This window comes from Rousettus aegyptiacus, unplaced genomic scaffold (genome assembly GCF_014176215.1).
Source record: "Rousettus aegyptiacus isolate mRouAeg1 unplaced genomic scaffold, mRouAeg1.p scaffold_m13_p_12, whole genome shotgun sequence".
Taxonomy (NCBI): domain Eukaryota; kingdom Metazoa; phylum Chordata; class Mammalia; order Chiroptera; family Pteropodidae; genus Rousettus; species Rousettus aegyptiacus.
In genome coordinates, this window is record NW_023416287.1 from 7,102,768 (window position 1) to 7,129,609 (window position 26,842).

A 26,842-nucleotide genomic window follows, 5' to 3' on the forward strand; every position below is an offset into this window, starting at 1 on the left:
ATTTTCTTGCTGGGGCCTAGGGATCTGACACGGAATGGAAAGATAAGGGACGCGGGGCTGGAGGTCCTGCCCGGCTTTGTGCCTTGTCCTTATCCCAAGCCAGACAGGAATAACACTCACACCTGTCTTCTGGGCTGTGAGCTCCTCAAAGCCGGGCCCCATCTCTCACTTGTCCCCATCTTCCCAGCACAGGGTCTGGTGAGCGGTGGGCCTTCCAGAGTATGTGCTATAAGAACGGGCAAACCTCTTTGTCTCCACCCTTCCTGGCCATTCACATATGCAGCGGATAGCTCTCGATTTTGCCCCCGGCACCCCTTGACCTTGTGGCAATAGTACCCTTAGGGACTGACAGTAAGACTCCACCAAAGGGGTGAAGCATGTGACTGAAGCCTAAACTAATCAAAGCACAACACACACACACACACACACACACACACACACACACACACACACAGGCCATAGCAGCTGGCTCTGGAACAGCTGGTTCTGCTCACACCTGTGTACCTGAAGACAGATCTACCCCTAGATTTTTCTTTCACGCCAACCTATCTTCTCATTTTATTTGTGTGTGTGTGTGTATCTGTCTGTCTCTCTTTTTGCTTAAGCCATTTTGCAACCAATTTTCCGTCCCATTGGAATCAAAAGTGTCTGGGGCCTGTCTCCTACTTTCAATACAATTCCAACATACTTTTTAAGAAAAAAACTCCCTGTCTGCCCGAGAATCTTTTCCCCAAGCCCAGATGGTCCGTATGAGTGGGTTTGTCATCTGTTGTGTGTCCTGCCCGCCCACAACAGTATTACAAGGTCACATCAAGGCGGGGGATTAAGTAAGACAACATTGATTGCCTGTAGAGCAAGCGCTAGGGCTTGTCCACTGTTTGTCTCACAACTTATTTAGATTCGTACCCATATGTCTCATATTTTCTGGGAGGCTGCGAGTTCCATGAGGTAAGTCACAGCCCATGAACTCGACGATGATTAAGAGCCTGAGGTGTCCTAGACACTGGCGAGAAGCTGCGAATGCACTGGATAATAAAAGGTCACTCTGCAAGGCAGACATGAAAGGGGATAATTGCGCGTATAAACGTGCATCACGGTGGGGCGTTTCTGGTTGCAAGTAACGGAGAAGGCAACTTGAACTGGTTAGCACCATCGAGGGGATTTGTCTCATGCACAAGGCATGTTCAGGTAAGAATGTTCCGGGTAGAATGATCCAGAAGCTTGCCAATGCCATCTGCGCCTCAGGTGTTTCCCATTTCACAGCCCCAACATTTCAGCAGCATCCTCAGCAAGGCTACCTGCGCTCCACCAAGCTACACCTTTCCGCAGTCACATCCCGGGCCTGGGGAGCAAGGACCCAAACAAGATGCAGCCTGATTGGACACCCCTCCCCTTCCGGGTTACATGCTTGCCTGTGAACCAATGACTGGGCAGTATATGAACCATGTGGATCTCTGTGAGCCAATCAGGGCCACCGACAGAGCAAGGGGGTGGAGTCAGATTTCCCTGACGCACTGACTGCCTAAGACGCGGCTTTTATAGAAGGAAATTCTGGGATCTTGGGAAGGCCGAAGGGGAAGGACTAATTGGTGGCAAACCCCCGCTGTCTGCTTCCAGATACGGGAATCAGACCACACTCTCCTGAGCTGATGCCCGAGCCCTTCCTCCTGCCCCTGTCGCTGGGCTGCACTGGGGATGCATGCCCAGTTACTTCATGGCCACAATAGCGTTTCAGCAGAAGCAGCGCCTAAGGTTTAGGAAATACTTCCTAGCACCAGATACTTTCTGCTATTCCTTGTCTTGTTAACCACAGTCTTAGGAAGTGTGGTCATTTCCATTTCACAGATTGGGAAGCTGAGGCCTGGAGAGCTGAAGTGACCTGCCCGCCGTTGGCCTGAACGTAAAGGTCAAGGTGGCAGCCCGTAGGTTCCGCTGGAAGCAATCTGTTGTCCCGCTTTCTACTGAACTCCTGAAGCCCTTCGTCAGTCTTGCCTCCTGGAACTTTCGATTTCCTCCTCACCCCAGCTTCACTTCATTAAGATTCACCTCCAACATTTGTTCTCTCTTCATTTAGATAGAACGCTCATGTTTTAGCTGGAAATGCGGCAACCGGAATAGGACTGCAATGCCCAGCCTCTTTTGTACCCGAGTGTGGTCATACAACTGAGTATTGGCCAATAGTATTCCACTAGAATTGATGTATACGGCTTCCGGATCCCCTCCTTATAGGACGTTCATGCTCTTTCCCCTTCTCCAATGGCGGGCACATGGATAAAATGGAGGTGGTTGGAATGCAGATGTGGTGGCAGGAGCTAGAATAACTATTTTGGGCCATGAGATAGAATTCATGCATAGAAAATGGAAGAACAAAAAGAGGAGGCAAAAAAAAAAAAAAGACTGGGTTTCAGATGATTGCGAAGCTAGCCCGCTAGCCCCATATGCTTATGCAGACTGCCGCATGAAAGAGGAGGATGAGTTTCTGCTATATTACAGCCATTGCTAATTTGGGATGTTTCAGTAGCCAAACCACTTTTTGAATTTATACAAGTTTCCAGTGCTATCATACGAAGATCTTATCTGTTCGTCATAACCAGACAGGGTCTAGAACTAAGATATTTCACTCAGTTGCTCATTCATCCAATAATTATTTTCGAGTGCCTCTACATGCCAGGCACTGCTTTGGCTATCCAGCATGGAGGGGTGCCCAGGTTGCTCCTACCTTCCTGCCCCACACGGATCCGTCTCCAAGACCTTGACTTCATCCTCTCTGTTACCTCTCCAGCCTACTTCTTTACGACTGTAGCACCACCTGTTTAGGTCAGACCATGGTCCGTCCTTGCTCACTCTCTTGCATCAGCATCTTAACCTGTCTTCTTGCCTCCTTTCCCATCCTTCCTTGCCCCAAATCTTCTCAGGGCTCCCCACTGCTAAAGGGCCAGAAGTCCAAACCTCTGGAGGCTAACGATGCCCCACCCACTCTTGAAGCCTAATCTCTCTCCACTCTGTTCCGGCTGCAATGAACTAGGTAAAATTTCTCCAGTGAATTTGCTCAGCTCAGGCACTTACGTTGGTTACTGCTCATTTTCTGAGTGATAAAACTGAGGCTCAGAGAAGCTATATAGACTTACTTAGGATGAGGATTGAACTTGACCACAGATCTCCTGAGTCCCACTACACCAAACTGTTTGAAGGTAGTTCAAAGACTAGACTCTGCCTAAAGCTGGGCCTTGGAGCTGTTACTGACAGGGACAGAAGGTTTGGTGTAGAACTTTACAAAGAAGGGTCTGCAGATCCCCTGCACGGAGTGCCAGTGGGGAGCTTGTGAAAAACCTGACTTCTCGACCCATCCCGAGCTATGAAAGCTGTGAGCTAGGGCCCAAGTCCTGGCATTTTCCTCAAACGTCCTCCATGGGACTAAAGCTCACGAATATCGAGAACTTCCTGGGGCCCTGAAATCATGACCCGGAAGTTGCATGGCAGTTTCCTTCTTTCGCATCGTCCAAGTCTCTCCTGACTCTTCCAGCCAGAGCCAGCCCCCGGGCTGAAGGGCTGTGAGGCCGTGATGAGCGGCGAGAGCCCAGCCGTCTGCACCATCCTCGCTCTACTCTTTTGAAAAGATAAATTTTTTAAAAAGTGGTGTTAAAACCGTACCGTCCATGGATGACATTTGCACCGTGAAAGTGTGATACTCTGAGTGGTTACGGTAAAAGGGAGTACAAACGTTTACCCCTTCATGACAGAGAAATTGAAAAGGGTGCTGGTGGGGTCCATGCTTCTTGGGTCGTCAAGGAGGGAGGTCCAAACTCTGAGGCAGGGACCGGCGTGGGTCCGACAGACTCAGGTTACCCCTCCATGCATTTTGGGGGCACACACTGAACCTACCACCTCTGTAGGGAGAGTCACAGCAATGACAACCAAAGTCGAGAGGAAATCTAGGTTTTAGAGTTCTGGAGGAGGTAATGGAGAAAGGGCAAGAGCCAAGGTTTCTGTCCTAAACAACACACATAGATGCCAACCGGGGGTAGGGGTGAGGGAATCCTGAAACAGCTGAGTTTAAACTTGAAATGACTGAGGAAAAAAAAACTGAAAAGGACTCCTTGGACTTGATTAAAATTTCCACCGTGGGGCAGAATGCGAGACTGAGAGCAACCATAAGAAAAAAGTGTACATATTTTGCACATCTGAACTTGTGGTCAGAAAATGCAGACTCTCCACATGAGCATCCAAATTAGTGAAGGTAGATGAGACTTGACTCTGCCGGTAACCAGCGCCGTGCATAGGCCTCGCCTCGCCTTACTCACCTCTGCACTTCCTCACCAGGGAAAGGGGGTATTTGCTGCTCTGCTTGTGTTTCGGGATAAATTGTAGGGGTCAAACGAGATGACCTGTGTGAAAAGGCTAAAAATGTACAGCTTCCTAGATAGGCAGCGTGGTGACGATGATGACGATGACAATCATGACGACCCAGCGCTGGCGATGTATGCTGAGAATGGACTTGGCCTTCGACATGCTTGGCATTTAAGGAATGTGCAGATCAGCTGGAAGAATTCAACGCAGTCATCAAAAAAGAAAGGAAAAAGTCCCACCCTGCTCCAAACACATAGCCACAGTCTGGAAGGAAAAACAGGGTCTGGGTTGACTGATGAGTCTTGTGTGAATGACAAAGCTTGAAAACAATGACAATACACCTTTGGAATTACACGGTTTTGACGGTTGGCTTTGACAGCTGTGTCGGGATACGAAGCTCACCAAGGAAGTGAAGGTGTGGCCTTGCCCCCTGAGTGACTGTGGTTGGCCAGGAGGGAGACCTTGTCACCAACATGACTGCACCGTGACTGCCACACGATATGTATACAGTGGAAATGAAGAGAAGATTAGCCAACATCTACTGAGCCTGTTCATTGGAGTGAAGTTTTCTGAGAAAATCAATGTGTGGGGAAGAAAAGGTCACCCACTGATTGCCCGCAGATAGTCTGGTGATGATGTCCTGCTGTGTGACCACAGGTAAGTGTCTGACCCTCTCTGGGCCCATGTCCTCCCATCTGCTCAGTGAGGGGCCTGCTCGCCACGAACACTCTCTCATCTGCTCTCACTCCATCCGCAGCAGACATCTATTGCTTTTACCAATTCAGCTTCCATGGCCCCTTTTTCATGGCCCCTTGTAATGCAGGAATCGTGAATACTGCATACTGGCTCCATCTGTAAACCACCTGCACCAGGTGGTAGGTAAGTCCTACCCTGAGAGATGAACGCCCTCCTGTCCCCCACGGCTGACGGCTGCTAAACCCTGAACATCAGCCCTGCACCGACGACTCAGCAGGCCCCCCTCATCTGCAAATGTCTCCTCTCCCAGCCTCAGCGGCATCATCCATGAAATGGGTTAACCGAACCCACAGCCCCCCTCCACCCCGCCCCACCCCACCGCCGCCTCCTCCTCAGGGTGATGTGTGTGCCACTGGGAACTGTGAAAAACGCTCCCCAGACCAGAGTTCTTTCAATTACCGGAGATCGCGATGCACAGAGGTGGCAAAACAAACCTCCCGGGAGAAAATACCATCTCCAAAAGAAGAAAACGTTGCTGGGGGCTCTGAAAAGGGACCCAGAAGTGATAAAAACCAGCTTCCGAAAAAGCAGAAACTTAAAAAAAAAAAAACAAGGCCCCTAGGCATCTCTGAGCTTGAGCACGAAGCGGCTCTGCCTCAGCCTCAGCCGGTTGTCTGCGGTGCTTGGGTTCTTGTGGGGGCGGGAGAGAATGGGGCAGGGGTGAGAAGGCGATTCGCAGGGGTGACCTGCAAGGCCATGGCCTGCCGGGGAGGCCGCCCCGCTCTGCTCTGTGCCCGGATGAGTGAGTCATTCGCACTTCCTGTCCTGCGAGAATCCTGGAGAGCCTTCCTCACCGTGACCGGTGCCGTAGGACAGCTTTCTGTCGCCCAGTTGGCCCTTCTGGGAAGACAGTGTTACAACGTTGCGGGGGATTGGGGGTGGGGGGGGACTGAAAGATGTTAGTTCTGGGAGGCAGAGCCGTTGTACAGAGTCCCAGACTTCCAACAGCCTTTTAGCTGGAGAGACCTCCCCCTTTCTCAGCCCAAGGCCCCTCCATGTTCCAGAGAGGGCGGCCACGTGGACAGAAGTCTCAGGTTACAACCCCGATTTGCGCTCTCCCGAGCTGAGTATGCATGGATGAATTCTCCAGTTCCATTTACCAGATGTCTGAGAGCAGAGACTCTTGGATTAATTCATTTAATCTTCTTATCACCACTCAGCAGGGAGGCTCCGAGGCCTCAGGGCGTCTCCAGAGGCGCACAGCTAGGAAGTGGCGGAGGGGGGAGGCCTCGCAGCAGGCGCCCTGGCTCCAGGGCCCACTGCCTCAGCTGCCCTGCCATCCCGTTCCGGGCACACAGCGGTAGGGCTATGGCGAGTGCTGACAGGTAAGGTATTCTCTCAGGGAAGTCCCATTACAGGGTCGAGGTGGCAGGCTCATCCAGGGAGCACGGCCACTTCAGGGGCCCACAGGACGTTAGTGATCAAAGCATGTCGAGTATAGGATTATGAACTGATCCCCGATTCAGGGAACTGCTAATATAAGCCAGTTAAACGTGGCCAAGCCTTCCCTGTTTCTCTTCAGAGGTGTTTGAGCCTGTGGCTTCTAGAGTCACACTGCCTGGGTTCAAATCCCAGCTGTGCCATGCGCCCTCTGTGTGACCTTGGGCAAGTGCCTTGCCCACTCTGTGCCTTATGTGCTCAATCCATGCCCTGGATGACTGAGCCCTCGTAACTCTCTGAGGTAAGGAGAATCGTCATTCCCTGCAAGGTTCCCTAACTTGCCTGAGCTCGCATCTCGTAAGTAACAGGGCTGGACTTCCGAGGCAGAATCTGAGTCCAGGTTGGTAACCCCTGCGTCACCCTGCCTTGGCCGCAGAGCCCCGCCACTCTCCCGAACAGCTGCTGCTTCCCGTCCTGGTGTTCCAGTGGCAGGAGACCGACCAAGCCCGGGGATTTCAAAGGAAGGTGGCTCAGCTCCATGCGACCTGCAGAACTCCTCCCCGCCTCTCCCCTTCCCGATGGCCAGCGATTGCTGCTTCAGGGCAATTTTAAAGAACTCCTCTCCTCTTACCTCCTCACTCGGGAAGGCCTCCTGCTCCGCTCCTCCTCCTTGCACCTCGTCCTGGCTGGGAAAAGGTGTAAAATGCAATCACACACCCAGCGTCTGCTATGAACAACCAGGTGGGCAGCAGGGAGGAGGGCAGACCGGGCGAGAGCAGGGCATGGCCCCAAGGTGTCTGATGGTGACATTGCAGACAGCCGCGGGACAACAACTTGGGAGCTTGAAGGGTTCTGGAACATTCCTTCACTCCTCCAGCCTAACTGACCCCGTATTCCTCTTTGAGGGACTGGCACAATCCTTAGATTTTTTTTTTCCTTTTCAGATTCAGATAATTTAATACTCTAGACAAATTTCTGAGCAGGCACCACATTCATCCTTATCATGCACGTTCCAGAAAAAAACCTGGCAGGTAGATCACTCTGAGGCTGCTCCCCAAACTCCTCGAGAAGATCGCAATACGGCAGTGATGGGGGGATTCCTCCTCCCTCCTCCAGGGGCAGGGGCCGGGAAGGTGACAAGAGAAGCCGATGGACTTGCAGACCGGCCGCGCCGCCACCTTCTCCAGCCTGGACCGTGGCAGCAGCCTCCCTCCTTCCTCGTTCCCCTGCGCCCCATCTTCTCACAGCTAGAGGGACCCTGTAGGACCTGAGTCAGGTCACGTCCTTCCTTCGCCCAGAGCCCTCCAATAACATTCCAGCACACGTGGATCAAACCCAACTCCTTGCCAGTGCCTGCAAGGCCCCAGGGCCCAGGAGAGAGGATGGGTCCTGCAAAACAGCACTTGCAGGGACCGCTTAAAGCTCCAGGCATTCTCTGAGCTCTCGAAGGCAATGAGCAGTTCTGTACGCGAAGAACCTCAAACAAGATCAAAGCCTCCCTGGCTTGCATACTCCAGCAGAAATGCCACACCACCGATGAGCTAAATGAGATTTATAAATAATGTGTCGGCTTGGGTCTGCTTGCACTTGGCTGGGAACAGGATTTTGGAAGCACGGATAAGAGCCGAATTCATGATTCAAGCAAAGAGCTGAATTCATGATTCAAGCACAACACGATGTTCAGCGATGCTGCAATGGGAGGAATAAGAAATCAGGCAAGATGAAGGGTGGTGGGGTCTCCAGGGTAAATTAATAGATAAGTTTGCAATTGTGTCTTACTCCAGAACGACTGATATTTAAGAAGCAAAAAAAGTCGCCCAAAGTCAAACTTTCTACCGGCCTGACAAAATGGCACAGGGCTTGCTGCTGTTCCTGCCACCCCGCCTGGCCAGGGGGCTTCTTGGAACATAGGACCTGAGTCTCGATTTCATGCTGGTGACACACATGCCCCAGATAAGCAACAAAGCTGCAAACCAATCAGCCACAAGTAACTAGCTCTAAACAAACCTGTGCAACTGGACTATGGATTTGCTCAGAGATGGCAAATAGGGCCAATGGACGTGACGATTCCAGTCGTTGGGAGTTATTATTTACAAGGCTTCAGAATCTTCTTCCCGTTCTTAGGAAATACCACCCTGGCTGGTTAACGAAACCTGCCTTGGGTATGACTCATGTACAATGCATTTCCTATGTGCTCGGTCATTCAGCAAAATGTTGAATCCCTAATATGTGTTGGGCATAGGGAAGACAGTACCAAGCAAAAGAAACAGGGTCCAGTCTCTTGGAACTTATATTCTAAAGCCATGTGGCCCAGTGTGGAGCCACGAGCCACATGTGGCCCTTGAACATTTAAAATGTGGCTGGGCCAAACTGAGATGTACTCTTAAATGTAAAACACACACTAGATTTCAAAGACTTAGTACAAGAAAGCCATAAAATATCTCATCAATAATATTTATATTGATCGTAGACTGAAATGATATTTTTATATATTGGATCAATAGAATATAGTAATAAATTTAATTCTGCCCATTTTCTTTTTTACTTGTTCTCAATGTGGCAACCAGAAAATTTTAAATCATATATCTGGCTACATTTGCACTCATACGGTATTTCCATTGGACAGCACTGATCTAGAGTAGCGGATAAAAAATCAAATCACTGGTTAAGGCGATTTCGAAGCATGATAAATACTCTGAAGAACATGAAATAAGGCATGAGATAGAGCGATGGCTCTTAATGGAGGCACTTTAAATAGAACGGTCGGTGTCATGGGCTGAACTGTGTCCCTCCAAAATCCATGTTCAAGTCCTAACCTCAGAATATGACTATATTTGGAGTCATATATTTGGAGTCTTTAGAGATAATTAAGTTAAAATGACAGCACTAGATGTCACAGGCGGACGGCCGCGTGAAGACACAGGGGGAAGATGGCTGTCTGCAAACCGAGGAGGGAGGCCTTGGAAGGAGCCACACCTGCCGACACCTTGATCTTGGACTTACAGGCTCCAGTCTGTGAGACAGTGAATCTGTTGCTTAAGCCCTGCAGTCTGTGGTTTTTGGTCATGGGACTCGTGACTGACTGATGTGGTCAGGAAGGGCTTCCTGAGGAGGCCACGTTGGGATTGAATGGCAAGGGTGACCCGCCTCACGGAGAGCTCCAGGGAGATTATTCTAGGTACAGGAAACAGGAAGTGCAGAGGCCTGAGAGGGGAACGGGCCCGGAGGGGACTCAGTGCAGTGGGTTCATGTTGAAGGAGGGGGCGGAGCAGGAGATGAGGGCGCAGGTAGACGGGGTCAGGCCATGGCCTGTTAGCCAGGTGGCCACCTCTCCTCCCCACCCCCACTGCACTACACAGCTTCACTTAATGTAAGGCCTCACCTGTGGAACACTCGCCAGGGTGCTTCAGGAGGTCTGTACCCTGGAATCCGCTTATAGCACCTTCGAACCTGCCAACCCCGCTGCGAGCCGAATGCTTCCAGACGTTTCTGCTTCCCAAGCCCAGCTGGTGAGTCACTGCGGCAGCAGGCCCAGGGCCTCCAGGAACCGGGGTCTGCGAATGAGGTATTTTTAACAGGTATTTTTAACATCACCTGTCCTGGGGACCAGAAAAAGATTTTGAGGTGCGGAAAAGGAAGCCAAGAGTGGGAGGAAGGGCACTCACCTGAGCCGGGAGGAGCGCCAGGGGCAGGGGAGAGTGCTGGAGGGTTCGCAGGGGTCCCTGGAGCTCCCCGTACTTCCCCCGGTGGGGGTGGCACGAGAAACAGCAGTGGGGACCAGCACACCTGGACCCCAGGTGAGGCCTGGCTCCCTCCCTGCTTGAAGAAGGTCTTGGAGCTGGAGGAAAGTGCAGACACCCCATCCACACCCGCTTCCTCTCCCACACTTTATTTTAAACATTAACGTATCCTGACCGGCTACATGAGTCCATCCTCCTTCGAAATCACGGAACCTTCACACTTCCTTGCCTCCTCCCTTGCTAAACATGGCTATCGCTTTATACGTATTTGCTTATTTTTGAAAAAATAAGTATAGGTTATTTTTGATAACCAAAGGCTAATGAAACTGGTACCGATGGAGGGGGTGGGTGAGAACATGGCAGAGGGGACAGAGGACGGGGTGACACTTTACCTAGGACGCAGTTTTACATAGCGTAACCTTCTGGAGTCTTGTGGATCATTAGCAAGATATTTATTTTTAAAAGATTTAAATGATTTTATTTAAAAAAAAATGAAATTGTATCAACAAGAATAAAAAAAGCCCCTAATCAAAACAGAAGCAGAGGAACCCAGCTGTATTTCAAACAAATTACACAGAGGTCGCTAACCCGAGTCACTTCATACCTAGCACTTGGGCTATCCACTCTGTTTGATTAAAAAAAAAAAAAAAGGGCAGCAAATGCACCTTAGACTCTACACAGTAGACGTGCTGTCGCAGCAGTTTGGGTGTGACAGTTCTGCGATTATGTCGAGCGTGTCGTAGAATTAAGCGAGTGAGTGATTATTTCGGTTGTGTTGGAAGCCGGGGCTGGGAGACCCCAACGCGGCCAGGAGGCACGAGGAGCCCTGTGGCACGGGGCCGGAGCCCAAGGGGTCAGGACAAACTCACACCAGCTTGTGCATGGACATAGCAGAGACGCTGCTTTCCTTCGCACCCCTGGGTCTGCAGGGTGCCCGCGGCTAGGATTGGAGACCCAGGGGAGAAGCGTCGAACCCACACGAGCCTCCTGGGAGAAATAAGAGTTTAACCTTCTCACCAGTCCTCAGCCCTCAGCCTGTTGGCAAAGATTCCTGAGCCCTAGAAGCCACAGAACCAGCCACCTCAAACTCAGAGGCCTGTAGGGGCAGGTTGGAGGCGGAAGGAGTGAGGTGGGCGGGGGGGACCGTGGCGAGATAGAGAACACGTGTCCCACCTAAAAAAGGTGCAGAGACTTACTGCAAACCATTGTGGCCAGCTGGGAGCAAGACCTCCCGTGGCCAGAGATCTCCAGGTTTGCGAACACCAGAATGAGCATCTTCACGTGAAATCTGCCCATTTTTAAACAGCGACGACTAACACGACTTCTCAAAGCACCGTGCAGCCCCAACAAAACCCTCTCACGTGCCTCGTGGTCGTCGGACCTCTCCTCTGAATTAAAGCCCAGCAGATGGCCCTGCCCTTCCTCCCCGCAGCGGGACACTTCACCAAGGACCACTCCAAACTCTATTCATTGAAACTGCATTGCATTCCCCTGCCCAACTGCCCGAAGTCAAGGCAAACGGCAGGAGGTTGGAAAGGAAATCGAACAGAACCTCTTTCCTCACCTCACGCTGCTGCAGGAAGACGGAGATGCTCTCGCCCACCTGTGGGGAGCCATCTGCACCAGCTGTGATGAAGCAGCATCCCGTAGGTTGGTTAGGCAGGCCCCTGGCCAGTGGCAGCTGTGTCCTGCCTGCTGCTCCTGCCAGCTCACACCTGGAAGGAAGTGGATTCGGAGAACCGACCCCGAAGCCCCACGCGCACTGGGAAGACTGGCTGCCACGGCCGGTTGCATGGGGAGTGAAGGGCAGAAGCCCCCAAAGATGTCCACATCCGAATCCCCAAAACCTGTGACTGTGTCGCCTTACATGGCAAGAGGGACTTTGCGGATAGAATGAAATGAAGGATCCTGAAACGGAGAGAGGATCTCGGATTGTCTGCGTCAGCTCCCTGTAATCATAAGGACGTGGCGTCCTTAGAAGAGGAAGGCAGGAGGGTCAGCGTCCGAGGAGGTGACCCCAAGCAGGGGTCAGAGAGAGAGATCTGAGGACAGGACGCTGCTGGCTCTGAAGAAGGAAGGGAGCCACAGGCCAGGAAACGGAGGCACCTTCTGGAGGCTGGAGAAGGCCAGGAGACGATTGTCCCCTAGAACATCCAGGAACAGCACAGCTCCGATGGACTTCCGACTTCCGAACCGTCAGGTCACAAGTTTGTGTCGTTTTAAGCCACGGAGCTTGCGTTAATTTGTCACAGCAGCAACAGGTGGCAGCTCGAGCCCGGAAGGCGGTGGATTCTGGGAACTTTCCCTGTGGCCTTCACGCCGCCAGGAAAGCTGGGCGCCAAGGCCATCGACGTGGGGTGACGAAGCAGACGGGGGGCTGAAGAGATGCACGTGTGCGCGTGCGCGTGACAGAGTGAGGCACAGACAGGAGGCCAGCGGCCCGGGGACAGCGGCAAGGAGGCGTGTCCATTTTCCTACACCTGCTTCCCCTTTCTTCTCTTGCTTAAAACAAAAAACGAACAAACAAAAACAAAAAAAAACAAAAAACAGTGGGTCTGCAGGCAAAACTGGGCTCAGAGTCATGTTCTGTTCGGACTATACACTGTTTTTTCCCAATAATAACTTCTTAATAACAGGAACCAGAGCAACAAATAGGACCGAGTTCTTCCTCCGAACCGGACACTGTTCTACGCTTTATACTTATTGTCCCATCAGATTCTTAAAGCCACAGTATGAATTACGGGCTGTTAATATGTATTAGAATATCGATATTTTTTTTTAAAAAAGGAGAAAATTTCTCGCACGCTCCGGACGCACCAGCTTTCTCACAATTTTCCAGGCGGTGGTCTCCCGCGCGCTGTCCCCTGGCCGCCGGCTTCTGACAGAGCCACCACCACCCTGTCGCTTGTCACAATTCAGCCCTCCTTATCGCAGAAGACTTCCGCAACACCACCCTCACCCCCCGGAGTGTATTTCGTTCCCCCACATTGTACCAGGGACTTTCTGGGGGCGGGAATGGCAGCCCGTTCATGCGACTGGCCTGCCTCTCCCACCGGGCCTTACGATTCACACGGTTACGCTTAACCGTAGGGCGGGCACCGGCCCGGGCACGGGCGATAGAGAAGTGAACCGCCTGGAATGCTCTGCGAGTCTCCTGCCGCCGCGAGGACAAACCAGCACGGCCTGGCAGGGTGGCACAGCAGGCATTCGCTCTCCCGGTCCTGGAGGCCACAGGTGCGAAACCCAGGTGTTGGCAGAGCTGTGCTCCTTCGGAAGGTTCTAGCAGAGAGTCCGTCCCTTGCCTCTTTGAGCGTCTGGGGGCTCTGGGCATTTCTTGGCTCCAGGCCACACCGCCCCAATGTCTGTCTGCCTCTGTGTCCGCACGGCCACCACCCACCTGTGCCCTCTTCTCTCCTTGGAAGGACACCGATCATTGGATTTAGGATCTAAGCCAGGAAGACCTCATCCCGAAGGACTATTTCAGTGCTGAGATTAACGGCATCTGCCAAGACCCTGTGTCCGTTAAGGTCCCAATCGCAGCTCCTGGAGGTTCAGACTTGGACTTATCTTTTTTGGGGGACAGTGTTCAAACCACTACAAATATTTTGTTGCGGTGTTTCCAAAACTAACGTTTTTCTAGCAGCTGAGAAGTCTCTCACTGCCACCGGGATTGATCGAAGACGGAACAACAATGAATGGACAGCTACCGGCTCTAGAAACGTCGCCCGGCCTGCTCGACAGGCGCCTCCCTGCGTCTGGATGATATATTTAGGCGGCGGGAAACGTCATTCAGTCAAGGCCCCCCAAACCCATATGTTTCCCGCCCCCGGTTTCTGTAGTTGTGTTTCAGTTGGTGAACACTACAGCCAAAATCAGGATCCCAAAATAAAACCTCACAAGGACCCAGAATATTTGAGCAAAGTTAACTTCGAGTTAGGAAACATCCCCCAAAAGTGTCGGGCCTCTGTCCGTCTGTCTTTTGTTATCTGTTCCTTACCCCCTAAGAGTTTCCTGTGCAGTGCTTCCCACACCTCCAGCAGGCGAGCACCCCCACACGCATTGGGGGGCCCCTCTCAGCAAACCAGAGGGAAGCTGAATCCGCTGAGAAAGCGCACCCAGCCCGTTCTCCTCAATGGCCTCCTCAATCGCTGGGCATCTTTCCCCAGCCTCTGCTGGATTTAGACTTCCTTGTCCCTTTCTTCTAAAGGGCCGTGCATTATGAATGAGGACTATTTCTCATTCAGCAGCCCGAGACTCGCTCTTCTATCCCAAACAGATCTTTAACGCGCTCTCAGAAACCAAAGCCGGCCTCTGGACTCCGTCTGGAGCCTGACCGGGCTCTCTGAAGGCGCCTGTTAAACAAAGCGCTTGATGACAAGTGTTTGAAATGTGAAATGCGCGGGCACACGCACCTCCCACCGCACACGCTGCGTTCGCACTGGGCCGGGTAAGGGCCTGGGCGCGGGCGCAGCCATGGGACCCCTCGCGTGAAGGCCATTCCATAGCGAGGGAAACGTCAAACCTCAGGACGAGGAGTCTCCTGCAGGTGGCCTGAGAGGCGGTGGCATTTCTGTCACTGCCCGTGCAGGGCTCCCAGGCTCTCACGCTCACCCCCTTGCCTCTCTCTATCCTCCTCACCTCGTTCTACAATGAGGGGAGGAGGGGACAGAACAGGAGCGGTGCCGGTCAAAGGGGACAAACTAAGTTACAGAATGAGTAAGCCCTGGAGGTCTAACATGAGCCACAATGACTACAGCGGATAATACCGGACTCAAGGACGCGAAATTTGCGAAGACAGATCTCGCGTGTTCTCACCACACGCACACACACACGCGCGCGCGCACACACACACACACACACTCACGGCCACTGTGGGAGGTGACAGGTGTGTAATTAGCTTGTCCGTGGCGATCATTTCACAATGTACATGTATACGTCCCATTGTGCACCTTAAACATACACAATTTTTGTCAATCACACCTCAATAAAGCCGGGGGAAAAAAATTTAAAGAGGAAAAATATCAGGATACAAACACAATTTGGTATGATCTTTATTACATAGGCTATTAAAAAAGGCTGACAAAACTTGCCTGAGAGAACGAGAAAGAGGAAGACAGACAGACAGACAGACAGACAGAGGTTGAGACTAGAAATAGTCTGAAGATAGTAATTACTTGAGTAATTTTCTTCTTTCTATTTCTAAAATTTCTATGATCAGTTTTACTAGTTTGCTTGTTTCCTAAAATCTGCTTTCAAATCCTACTTGTGGAGACATGGTGACGAGGAAGCATGCAAAAATTGTCATATCACTGCATTAGGGAATTTTCCTAGTTACGATAAAAATAATACAATGCTGATATGACTAATACTTACTGAGCACTATGTGTCAGATGCTGTTTTGCATTCTTTGTGTGTATTATCTCTTTTAATCCCCCGTGAGATAGATGTGATGACTACCCCTACTTCACGGAGGAAGGAACCGAGGCACAGAGAGGTTGAGTGACTTGTCCAAGATCACACAGCTCGTATCTACTGGAGCTTGGATTTGAAACCAAAGGCTCTTAGTTCACCTCCCTTGCTCTCTCTCTGTTAAAATGCTAAGTCTACATCAATTCCAATTAGATAAAATATGTTCTTGCCATAATGGGGAATACTATGCAGCCATTAAAAAACACAAGGTAGTTCTCTCTAGAAACTAGTATGGAAAATTCTCCAACATACAGTGTTAGAAAAGGTATTTGGGCGAAGCCCTCAGGCAATTTCCCCATCATGGAATGGAAGTCTCCTGATTTGCATAAAGCAATTGATCCTTTTTCTTACCTGATGAGAAATAAATAAGATTAGCCCGTGTTATCCTTAAATAATATTTACCACCTAAGGATTATCTTTAAATAATGTTTCGATCACTTCATATTTTCCAAAAGGCATTTTTACACATTGCCATGTGTAGAACATAAAATGCTTGCAGCGTTTCCCCTGAGAAGTCTCTCTCTTTCCCCAGAGACGGTGGCAGCTGTTCAATGTCACTACTAAGAGAGTGAGAAAGAGAATGCTGTCCATGGAATCTGCCTCTACTTGGTTACCGACATTGTGACAGCCTGTTACTGAAGCCGCCATGGCCACTCGGGGAGTAAATACACAGGAGAGACTGCCTGCCCCTCTGAAGGCTGATTTGTGCATCTTTTTGAGTCTGGGAGAGGAGACAGATGTCCAGAAACTGTCACACCGTTGAGAAAAGAGCCGAAACCTCACCCGCAGAGGCTGAAGCCCACATGGGTCATTTCTGGGTGCTGGTCTGGGTGGAAGCAACCGTTGAGAAACCTTTAAGAGCTCCAGTATGATGTCTTTCAGCGTCGTGAGCCTCTGTGGCATTGCTCATTTTTAAAAACCAAAATTAAGCCTTTGAAGACACCTTTGATCTTGTCAAGGTCATAATATAACCTAACATTTATGTAAAATGAAACTCTACAAAAATATATTTTCTAGGCATTCATATAGGGTTCTTCTTAACCAGTAAGATAGAAAGCCAAAACATTAATTAAAGCAGGAGAATGAAATTTTAATGATATGACCTACTTTAAACCTTTTACTTATTAAATATCAATTTTGCATCATTCACTGGCCGTACTCTATAGGGCCAAAGCCTTTTCTTAACATTTGTGTCAGCCAGTTAATGGGCCGTGTCATCTTTCTATGTTTCTTGCATAAATGAATTCATTGAGGCAGAGCTATGATTTCCAGCCAAAGTTAGTTTCAGGGGGAATGAAAAGTTAAGTACAATAATTTAGAAATCCAAGGGTAGAATCCTTCTAGAGTTTTATTATTTTCCCTTCAATCTGTTAGAGTTGTTTTATCTTTGTATAATTCAGTAGCGATGTATTTAGGAGTTCAATTTTATTGCATTTTTCTAAGTAGTCACTTTAGGAGTAACAGGAATGACTCACACTCATGTTTTACTGATTTACAGAACGTTTGATCGAAATTTGCATTTGAAACAATAAGCACAACATAAACAGGTTTGGGACTAAACCTGGCTGACTCTTGATGCGCAAATGATTTTGCTGATGGGAGGAGTGGTGATGGGGCCTGTCCGTGTGTCGTGTTAGCTGCAAGCATTCCACGTTCGATGGGATTGGGGTGTGTGTTTTTTGGGGCAAGCAGAGGGGAAGAGTTAACTGGGTGAGTCAGGGAGGGTGAGAACTGTATACATACACTCCAAACTAGTAACAGTGGTTGCCTTTGAGGAGAGGAACAGGATGGGAGTCAAACTTTACCTGCTGTCACATTTGTCTCTAAACACACACACACACACACACAGTGGTAGAGTATAGCATAGCGGTTAAGTGCCCAAGCTGGGTTCATATCCTGGTTCGACTATTACTAGCCGTGTAACCTCTTGGGCAAGTGACTTAACTTCTCTGTGCCTCAGTTTCCTTATCTGAACAGTGAGGATGACAACAGTCCTTACTGCAAAAGCAGATTGCAAGAATTAAATGGCTTCAATCTTGTGCTTCCCGGAGGGTCTGGCACATAGCTATAATGATGATATGATGATGTCCTAGAGCTAAAATCCCCACTCAAACCTCCTTTCTTCCAGAAGTCCTTCTGTGTTGCACCAATCCCATCTGCTGAGTCCTTCGCTCAGCACCCCTGAGCAGTGTAGGGGGGTCCCCTGACTCAGGCTGTGAACTCCCGTGGGGTGGGACCCATGCCACCTCTTTTGAGCGAGGGCCTTAGTCTGAGATTCAGAAAGACTCTTTGCTCCCATTGGATTGCCAAGTTGGTAGCTAGAGCAGATTACATTTTCCAAAACCAGTCTTTCCTCTTCCCCCTGACACTGGGGGAGGCTCCGGGGCTGTGCCAACAATAGTGTTGCCATAGTGACACCACTCGACTTCTAAGGCGAGGTTATCATAACGGGCAATAATACAGCCTCTGCCTAAGTCACCCTCTTACGACACACCCTTGGAGCCCAGCCACCATGCTGAGGAAGCCCAGGCCACATGGAGAGTCCCACATGGACAGGAGCCCAAGCTCGCAGCCCTCCTGAGCCCCCCGCAATGGCCAGCACCACCCTGGCAGCCAGATTTTAGCAGATGGTCCTCCAGCCCCCAAAATAGACTCCCTGGCTGATGCCACGTGGGACAGAGATGAGTCTTCCCCGAGAACCTTGCCCAAATAGCTGAGTCGTGAGCCAAGTAAATGACTGTCGTTGAAGCCATTAAGTTTAGGGATGTCTTTTAAGGAGCAATGGGTAACTGGAACAGTGGCTAGACCCAGCTGGCCAGGAAGTCCCCCTCTGCTTCCTGCTGGGGAGGGCCCTCCCTGCCCAGGGCAAGGAGCCAGCCTGCTGCTCAGCGGCACCAGCTCTCCCAGTCTGCCTGCTGCCAGCGGCCGGAGCCACAGCTGCCTTCGCCCGTGGAGGGAACCGGGCCACAGCTGGACAGAGGTCAGAGCAAGATGAGCAACAGGTGTCTCCACAGTGCACCGGTTAGACGGAGGCGGGCAGGAGGATGGAGACACAGGTTGTCTTGGGCGCACACTGGACATTGCATCCGTGCTTCGTGACATTTCTCGGTTCCTGGCTCTGCTCGCAAACCCCGCAGGTCCCCGGATAAAGGTCCCCTCAGCCCTTGTGCTTTTTCTCTGTCTCCATCTTTCTAGCTCTTTCAAGTTAGATTTATATTGTCTTCAACTCTTCTCGTTTTCCCTCCCTCCCTCCCCAAATGGAACCCCCAGAAAATCCTATCAGTGCTCCCTTCAAAATGTATCCACAGCCTCCCAGCCTGGTCCAAACCACCACGCTCTCTCGCCTGGACTACTGCAGCTGCCTGCTTCTGCCTCGAAGTTTCTCCTCCACACCTGGGGGGGTGGGGGGGGAGGCCTATTTAACCGCAAGTTACATTATGTCATTCCAAGCCCTCTGGTGGCTCCTCCTCTCTCAAAGGCAAGATCCTGCACAATCCAGCCTTGCATCTCCTCTCCCCCGACTCGCCCGCCATTCACTCTGCTCCACACTGGCCCCCTCACTGTTTCTTGGGACTATCAGGCACACCCCCACCTCAGGACCTTTGCACTCACTGTTTCCCGTTTCCGGAATGGTCTTGCCCTAAACGGCCGCATGGCTCACTTCCTTTACATCTTCACTTACGTTGACTTCTCCATAAAATCTTCCTTTCCACCCGCTCCCAAACTTCGACTCATGCCAACGCTTCGTATCCCCCTGTTTTGTGTCGGATTTCCTCCTCAGCATTTATCCAAAATGCTGTGTATTTTATCTTCTTTGCTGTCTCCCCCATTAATCCTTCAAGCCCATGAGGGCTGTCGTTTTTATCTGTTCTCTTCACTGCCGTCTCTCTAGCACCTAGAAAAAAGTCTGGCACATAATAAATGCCCAATAAATATCTGTTGAATAAACGAATGGAGTTCTTCAAGACTGAGCCTCGCTTGCTCTAGAAAACCCTCCTTAGGAACACCCACCTCCACCCCAACCTGGGGTCGGCACCTACCAGAATACATTAAAGTCATCATCACTCTCATCGGCGTCATTACCTCTTACCCTGATGACATAGCAAGCCCTCTGTTAAGCTCCTTCTGTTAGAATTGCCAGATTAAATACAGGATACCCCAACAAAATTGAATTTCATATGAAAATATATTTTTAGTATAAGTATGTCCTGTGCAATATTTAGGACATAGTTATACTTGAAAAAAATTGTTTACCAACTACATTAGGCACAGGCGTTCTGCATTTTTATTTCCTGAATCTGGCAACCTTGTTTATACATTGTATTCCATTTAATTGTCCTGAGGTGGGCATCAGTTTTTAGTAGCACAGTGGGCTACAGGGCTGGGGGCAGAAAAGAGAAGCTAGAAGAGCTTTGTAATGCAGCCAGATAGCTCTCTGTCAAAGCTGGGAACAAAAAGAAAAATAAAAAGCTGGAACCGCCTGCTATTTCAAATGAGGAAATCAAAAAGAAGTGACAAGAATGGCTTAAATTCAAGCAAGGGACATGAGCCTCTGCTCCTGAAAAATGAATGAAATGAGGCTTCGGATAAAACATGTCGTCTCTGAGAATGATTCAGGCTCTGGATAGGAAATGAGAGGTAGTCCAAGCCGCTAAGAGGACTTTAAGGGGAGCCCAGAAATGGGCTTTCAGAATCCCAGGCAGGTTCCCGCCCCTCTACCCCACCTGCCGAAGGGCAGCAGCCTTCATCTTCATGGAGGCAGGTGCACGAGCTCAGGGGCGCCACCTGCCGGGGTTATCAGTTACCCTCCGGCAATGAACCATCATCATCTACCTGCCCTCTGTTACTAAACGCAAACGACTCCCTCCTTGCACTGGAAGCTCCCTGAGAAGTAAACTTCCTCTTCTCTGGTAGTTTTCATACTACCCAGCATATATGTCATATTTCATCGTGATAACTTCTCTGTCCCCCCAACAGGATATACACTTCTTACTGGCAGGGATTTTTGTTTAAAAGTCTTTTGCATGGCCGAATCTCCAGCATCTAAAACAATGTTTAGCATGTGAAAAATACTCAATAAGTATGTGTTAAATAAATTAAGGAATTCACGGGAAGGGGGCGTGCCCTCTCCATCCCCCTTCTCGTCAGCTGGAGATCTGACCTGGTAACGGTGAGTATCTGTGTCCATACAGAAGAAGACACCTCCCCCGGGAATGGTGGAGCAATAGAATATTGCATGCCCCGAACTATTTACACCTGTAATATTGTGAGAGCGAGAGGCGGAAATGAACGCACTGCGGCCCGACACAGCAGACTGACCTCCAAAGAGCAAATGCAGTATCTGCTGAGAAGTGATCTCAGAGAAGAAGAAGCCAGATTCTGCACGGGCGGGCATCAGGGAAAGCTCTGCCGATGAGACCGCGGTGACTAGGTCTTGACAAATAAGCAAAAGGAGTGATGGCATCCCCAACAGAGGACACGGACTGTCCAGAAAGGTGAGCGGAAGAGGCCACAACATGTACCGGGAGCAGCAGGCCGACCTGTGCGCCGGGTTGCCAGGGCCAGGGGCAGAGAGGTGAGATGTGCCGCGCACGCCGGCGGGGCCTCGTCTGAACCCCGGAGCCCGCTCGGCGTCGGGGGAGATGGCCTTGCTGGTTCAAGGCGGAACGTTCTGCGGGCTCCGCCTTGCATGGAGACCGAGCAAGCCCTGAGATTTCAGTCTGAGGGCTGGTCTCATCTGGGCCAGACTCGGTTACCAGACTCGGAATGGAAACCAAACCACCTGAGCCCTCCATTAGCGGGGCTTTGTCCCATGCCTCTCACAAGAAGTCACATGTCCGGACAGGGTCCAGGGACTCCGGGGTCACCTGGCTATCCTCAAACCAAGCGGCTCTTCCAGCTCCCTTCGATTTCCTTTCAGATGGGTCAAGTGCATGAAATCCTCAACTAACTATTAGTAATAGTCCCCGGACTATTACTCCAGGAAATACAACTACTTGATGTAAAATCCAAGAAGAAATCTGATGTTCTTAGACTACTTTGGGTCCAAGTTAGAGCTAAGAGCTCATAAAAACCAATGACCAAAATGACCCCGGGAGAGGTCACTTTACAGTGCTGCCCAAAAGCATCTTTTGTCCTCTTAAAATATGCATTTCAATGTATGTTCTGGTGGAGAATTGGCCCGGTTCCTGAAACTCCACTCTAATTGTATATAATTTTTAGAAATACAGTAATTAGGACTCACTGTGCCTTGCAGTTTAAATGAAATTGAATTTTTATAGGAACAGGAGAATTAGGAAGAAAGAGTTCTGGCATCTTCGAATTCCCTGATCTCACTTCTTATGGGAAACTGGCTGTTAGGGCCTCAAAGATACGTCCAGAAACTACTGCTCCCTTGGCGGCCACTTGGGAGGAGAAAAATAACCAGAGAAAGTCTTACCCTGGCTCTCACCGACCTTATAAAGTCACACTTAGAGAACAGAAGGTAAAAGATGATGACCTAAAGTCCATTTTCTTCCTTCCAATACATTTTGTTTGTTAAATGTTGTGAAGGTTGGAAATTTTACATAAAAAAAAAAAATCTGGATTTTTGGCTTCTCTTGACATCTCAAAGACCTGGCCGTGCTGAGTCTGCATGGCCATCTGACGACAGTGGACCAAAGTCATGACGGCTGCATCCTTTAGACGAGGCCCGTGCTGTTCACTTCGCGGCAGCCCCTACGACCCCTTATTGCCTTCTTAGCACTTTCCATTTTCAATGTTTTAATGTTAACACAGAGAAGTTAGTCTCTGCACCCACGTCACTATCAGAAGTGGGAAAACGTAAGATTGAGGGCCAAATGGTCCCGGAAAATATGGGATCAATGTATTTATTGACTCAAAGTGTCCATGCATCAAAACTACCCAGCGTCTTTCTTGTCTATGATGCCATCCATGCCTGGCCCTGGTGGACGTGGGAATTTGTAACCCTTTCTCTTGTAGGTTACAGTATGGTTCCCAGTTTATACCACTCTCTCTGTCCATGCGACTTTGCCGTTCCCACCCTAGAAATGGAGTGTGTTTCCCCTGCCCTTTCACCTTGGGCTTAGCCACATAACTTGTTTGGTTAGTGGGACTTGGGCATTGGCTAATGCACATAATAAATAAGCTTATGACCTGACCTTTGGTCCAAAGGACCGCACCTTGAGCCAAGCCCCCAAAGGCCCAGCTTTGATAAGGCAGCCCACAGACATATGAGCTAGAAGAAATGATCGTTCTTAGAAGGCGCAGAATTTGCAGATGTCTTGTTACGCAGTAGTGTTGTGTCATTAGCCAACTGATACATTTGCTATCATCGAATCTTATAACAACCTTTTCAGTCGGTGGCCTGGACCGACAGACTCCCGAACAAGAGATGTATCTTCCTTTTTGAGACTTCGCCATGTTGCGGGCCCACGTGTGAAAATAAACAGCATTTCCTCTCCTCGAGGTATGAAGTAGAACAGGCTCCTGGCAAAGCCGTCATGCCAGTCAGCGCCCACTCTCGGGTGCTGTTCGCTCCAGCATCTAACCTTGGAGTGCCGCCAACGTAGCCCCAGCCAATCAGTTGAGTCAGGATTTCTAAATGTCATCAGAGTTGGGGAAACAAAAGGCGTACGCAGATTGGCTTTGTCTTACTTTCCAATACAGTATGAAAATGCTAAGTGTGATCAACATGGACCTCTCGGCAGCCCATAATCAATACACGCGGAGCCCATATTATCTCAGGGAGAAGATGCTGGGGGCCCAAGAAGACACAGTGATATATTCATCGTAGACCTACATCAAGGACTTTAATACAGAGTTGGAGAGATTCGAGTCATACAAATGGCAGAGGGAGGACCTCGGGGCTCTTTCCCCATGCCCAACCTCTAGATATAAGTGCTTTTTTCTCCTGGTCCTCTGCACCTTCTTTCCAGGAGATCTCATCCATCCTCTAGGCTTCAAATTGGATCTCCAAGCCTGGGTCTAGTTTCTAAACCTAGACTCACAGATCAAGTACATATTGGACGTGTCCATTTTGCTCTCTGACAGGCACTTCAATACATCCAAGGTGGATTTGTTGATTTTTCTGCCCATCCTCAATTTTCCTCCAGACTTTTCCATAGCAGTCAACGGGGCCATGCAGTTGCTCCCGGCACAAACTCGCAAGTTCTCCTTGGCATCTTTCTTTCACCCACATGCCCTACGTGTGATCCAAGCCCTCTGGACCCTAGGTTCAGAATCCATCCAGTTATCTCAGTCTCCACGGTCACCATCCTAGTTCGGGCCATCATGACATCGCACCTTAATGACTGCAACAGCCATCTCAAGAGGATTCTCACTGCTATTCCGTCACCACCCACGGTTTGGAAATCTGGAAAGTTATTTGCTGACGGTGCGTTGGGGAACTCCATGGCTAACGGATGGCTAGATGGGGAAGGGGAGCAGAGATGCTAGATGACATGCAATATGCAGGACATTCCCGCAAAAAGAACCGTCCCAAATCCCACACAAGTTTAGAATGTCCCACCCGACGTCACGTAGGAGAAAAACTTATTTAAAATTAGCTCTTGTTTACATATATATTAAAAAAGGAATTTTTGCATGACTTTGACAAATCCTGGGTTTTCCAGGAATGCCCCTATCATGTAAATATAAATTGAGAGAAGACTGTACCTCTCTTTGTTTTAATCTTTTAAGAAGAGCAATTCGCCACTTCGAAAAATCATATCACCTGCAAAAATGCCGGTTGATGCAATACTTCTGGACCATTCTGGATTTGTAGCTACTGTCTTCTGTTTTTCCTGGAACAATTGTTTACTGACATGTATAATATCTTATAGAAATTTTATAGAAATTAATTTTATTTTATTTCTCCTATACATTATACTTAGAACAACTCACACACATGCTTATTCGAGATTGTATGTATAAATAGGTTGCATTGCCTATTAATTTTTACCCCATGATGAGAAAAGAGGCATTACAAAACATGTTATAAAGGGAAGCATCGAGTCTGCTAGGGTAGGAACCAATAATTTAGAGAATAATATGTCTGGAAATAGATATGGGGGAAGACGGGTTCCTGAGTCATGGGGAGAAATACCCATTGTGGAAAACTTACAGGTAGCTGCAACCGGGAATCATTTAAAAATAAGGAAATGAGAAGAGCCTTTTAAAAAGCTTTAGACATTAAAATAATTTTTATTCAAAAAATTAGAAAAAAAAAAAAACTTTTGTCAAAGTCAACAGACTTGGTTTTTCACCTTTATCTTCAAAGAAGAGTTAATAGCCAGGCAGGAGGTCTGGTGGGGTTTCAGTGCCCCTAAGACCCAGCCTCCTGGGGGGGGGGGGCGCTGGGAGTCTTCTCTTGCCCTTTCTCTAGGGGCTGCTAAGGAGCCGCAACAGAGCAGACCTAAGTTTTTACGTTTCATCAGCGAGTCAAGAGAACCTGGGGATGGCCTCCATGGGGTCTGGGTGAGCTGGGAGCTTGTGGTTCCGGGAGGCGGTTTAAATAAAGAAGCCCATTCAGAGGCTTAAAAATGTTTTTTTTTTTTCTTTCTTCTGTTTCTTTTGCCTCAGAACTGCTACCTGTAGAAGAAACATGCTGTTTGGTTTCATTAAAAGCACACTGAAAACAGATATGTCTCCATTAATTTCCCCTTTATCCAAGACCTCAAAGCAATCCAGGTACCGAGATTGCTGAAAAATGCTGATACCAATGGTTCTCATCTGACCCCCAAATAGGCAAAACGGTGAAGGGAAGCGTCGCAACTTGGGAGGAAGGCATGTAGAAAAAATACCGACGACTCAGACATAAGGCACACAGATACTGATCTTAAGAACATCACACCAGAGCAATTTTGTCCAAGATCGGCCATTGCTCTGGGGCCATGATTTTCAAAGTATGATCCCTGGACCAGCAGCACCAGCCTCACCTGGGAACTTATTAGAATTGCTCATTTTCAGGCCTTGCCCCTGACCTCCTGGATCAGAAACTCTGGGGCTAGGGCCCACCAAGTTGTGTTTTAATAAATCCTGTGTTATAACAAGGAGATTCTGATGACAGCCAAAGCTTAAAAACCACTGGTCAAGGGGAAATGTAGCTGTGTTTGACTTTCTATCTGTCCTTAATTAAAGCCAAGAGTCTGGATAGATATGAGAGAACATTTACTGTATAATTTCATAACATGAAATTCAAAACCAGAAAAAATTAATCCATGCAATAGAAATTTAGAAAAAGGTTGCCCTCTGGGGAAGTATTGTTGACTAGGAAGAGACGTGAAAGAGCTTTTAGGGGTTGCTAGAAATTTCCATACTTTACCTGCGCAGGTGTATACATATGGAAATACCATCCAGCCATGTACTTAAAATGTATGTACTTAAAAAAAACAATGTGAAGCTCCACAGGTGATTTTGACGCCCTGCTGGGAGTGGGAAAAGAAGCCTGGTTCACCCACACTAAATTTTTTTTTATCCCGAATCTTGTTAATGACTAAAGCTTCCAACAGCTCGACCTGCTTTGTTCTGAAATCATAATATGCAAAAATCTAGCTTTGTAAAATGGAGAAATTAGCTGGCAATTATTGGCTTTGCAGAAAGTTTCACCATGGGGCTTCTTTAAAGGGCAGGCTCCCTTAGGTACATTTTAAAAATGGGAGCTAAGTTGCCAAAAAGCTATATAGTCACAAATGTTAATAGATGTACAAAGTGAGGGTGACTTATTGTTTTGGGGGAGGTGGGGCCTGGAGCGAAAGGAAGAAAAGAATTCTTCCTTAATGCTCACGAGCAACAGGAAGCTGCGGTCCCCAAATGTTCCATGTTCTGAGTACTGTTGCATGTGGGTGGAGAGAAAACTCTTAGAGAATGGAGGACAAGGACCACAGGAAACCCAGCGCCCTCAAAAAAACGTGATGGGCGCAACGTGGAAGGAGGAAGATAGTATAAATGCAGCGAGGTTCAACTGTCAACATGCACTAGAATTGCCCTCAGTGCAGGTTCCGGGAGAGGCTGACAGTCTGCATTTCCTGCCAGCTCCCAGGGGAGCCAGTGCTACTGGGGTCTGCACCACACTTTGAGAAGCAAGGGCATAAGAGAAATAACTCACATGGCTGTCTCACTTTATCCTCAAAACCATGCTCTAAATATAT

At 49.2% G+C, this 26,842-nt stretch overlaps 1 protein-coding gene across 1 annotated transcript in view; it reads right to left on the reverse strand.

The window, feature by feature from the left end:
* The window catches only part of LOC107510314, an 86,692-nt gene that overhangs the window by 45,620 nt on the left and 14,230 nt on the right, over positions 1 to 26,842 (reverse strand). The window contains exons 2-5 of the mRNA XM_036229736.1: positions 11,788 to 11,938; positions 11,241 to 11,281; positions 10,149 to 10,369; positions 9,866 to 10,037 (exon numbers count right to left, since the gene is read on the reverse strand). Of these exons, the coding sequence (XP_036085629.1) occupies positions 9,866 to 10,037; positions 10,149 to 10,369; positions 11,241 to 11,281; positions 11,788 to 11,938 (585 nt within the window). The remainder of the gene's footprint in view (positions 1 to 9,865; positions 10,038 to 10,148; positions 10,370 to 11,240; positions 11,282 to 11,787; positions 11,939 to 26,842) is intronic.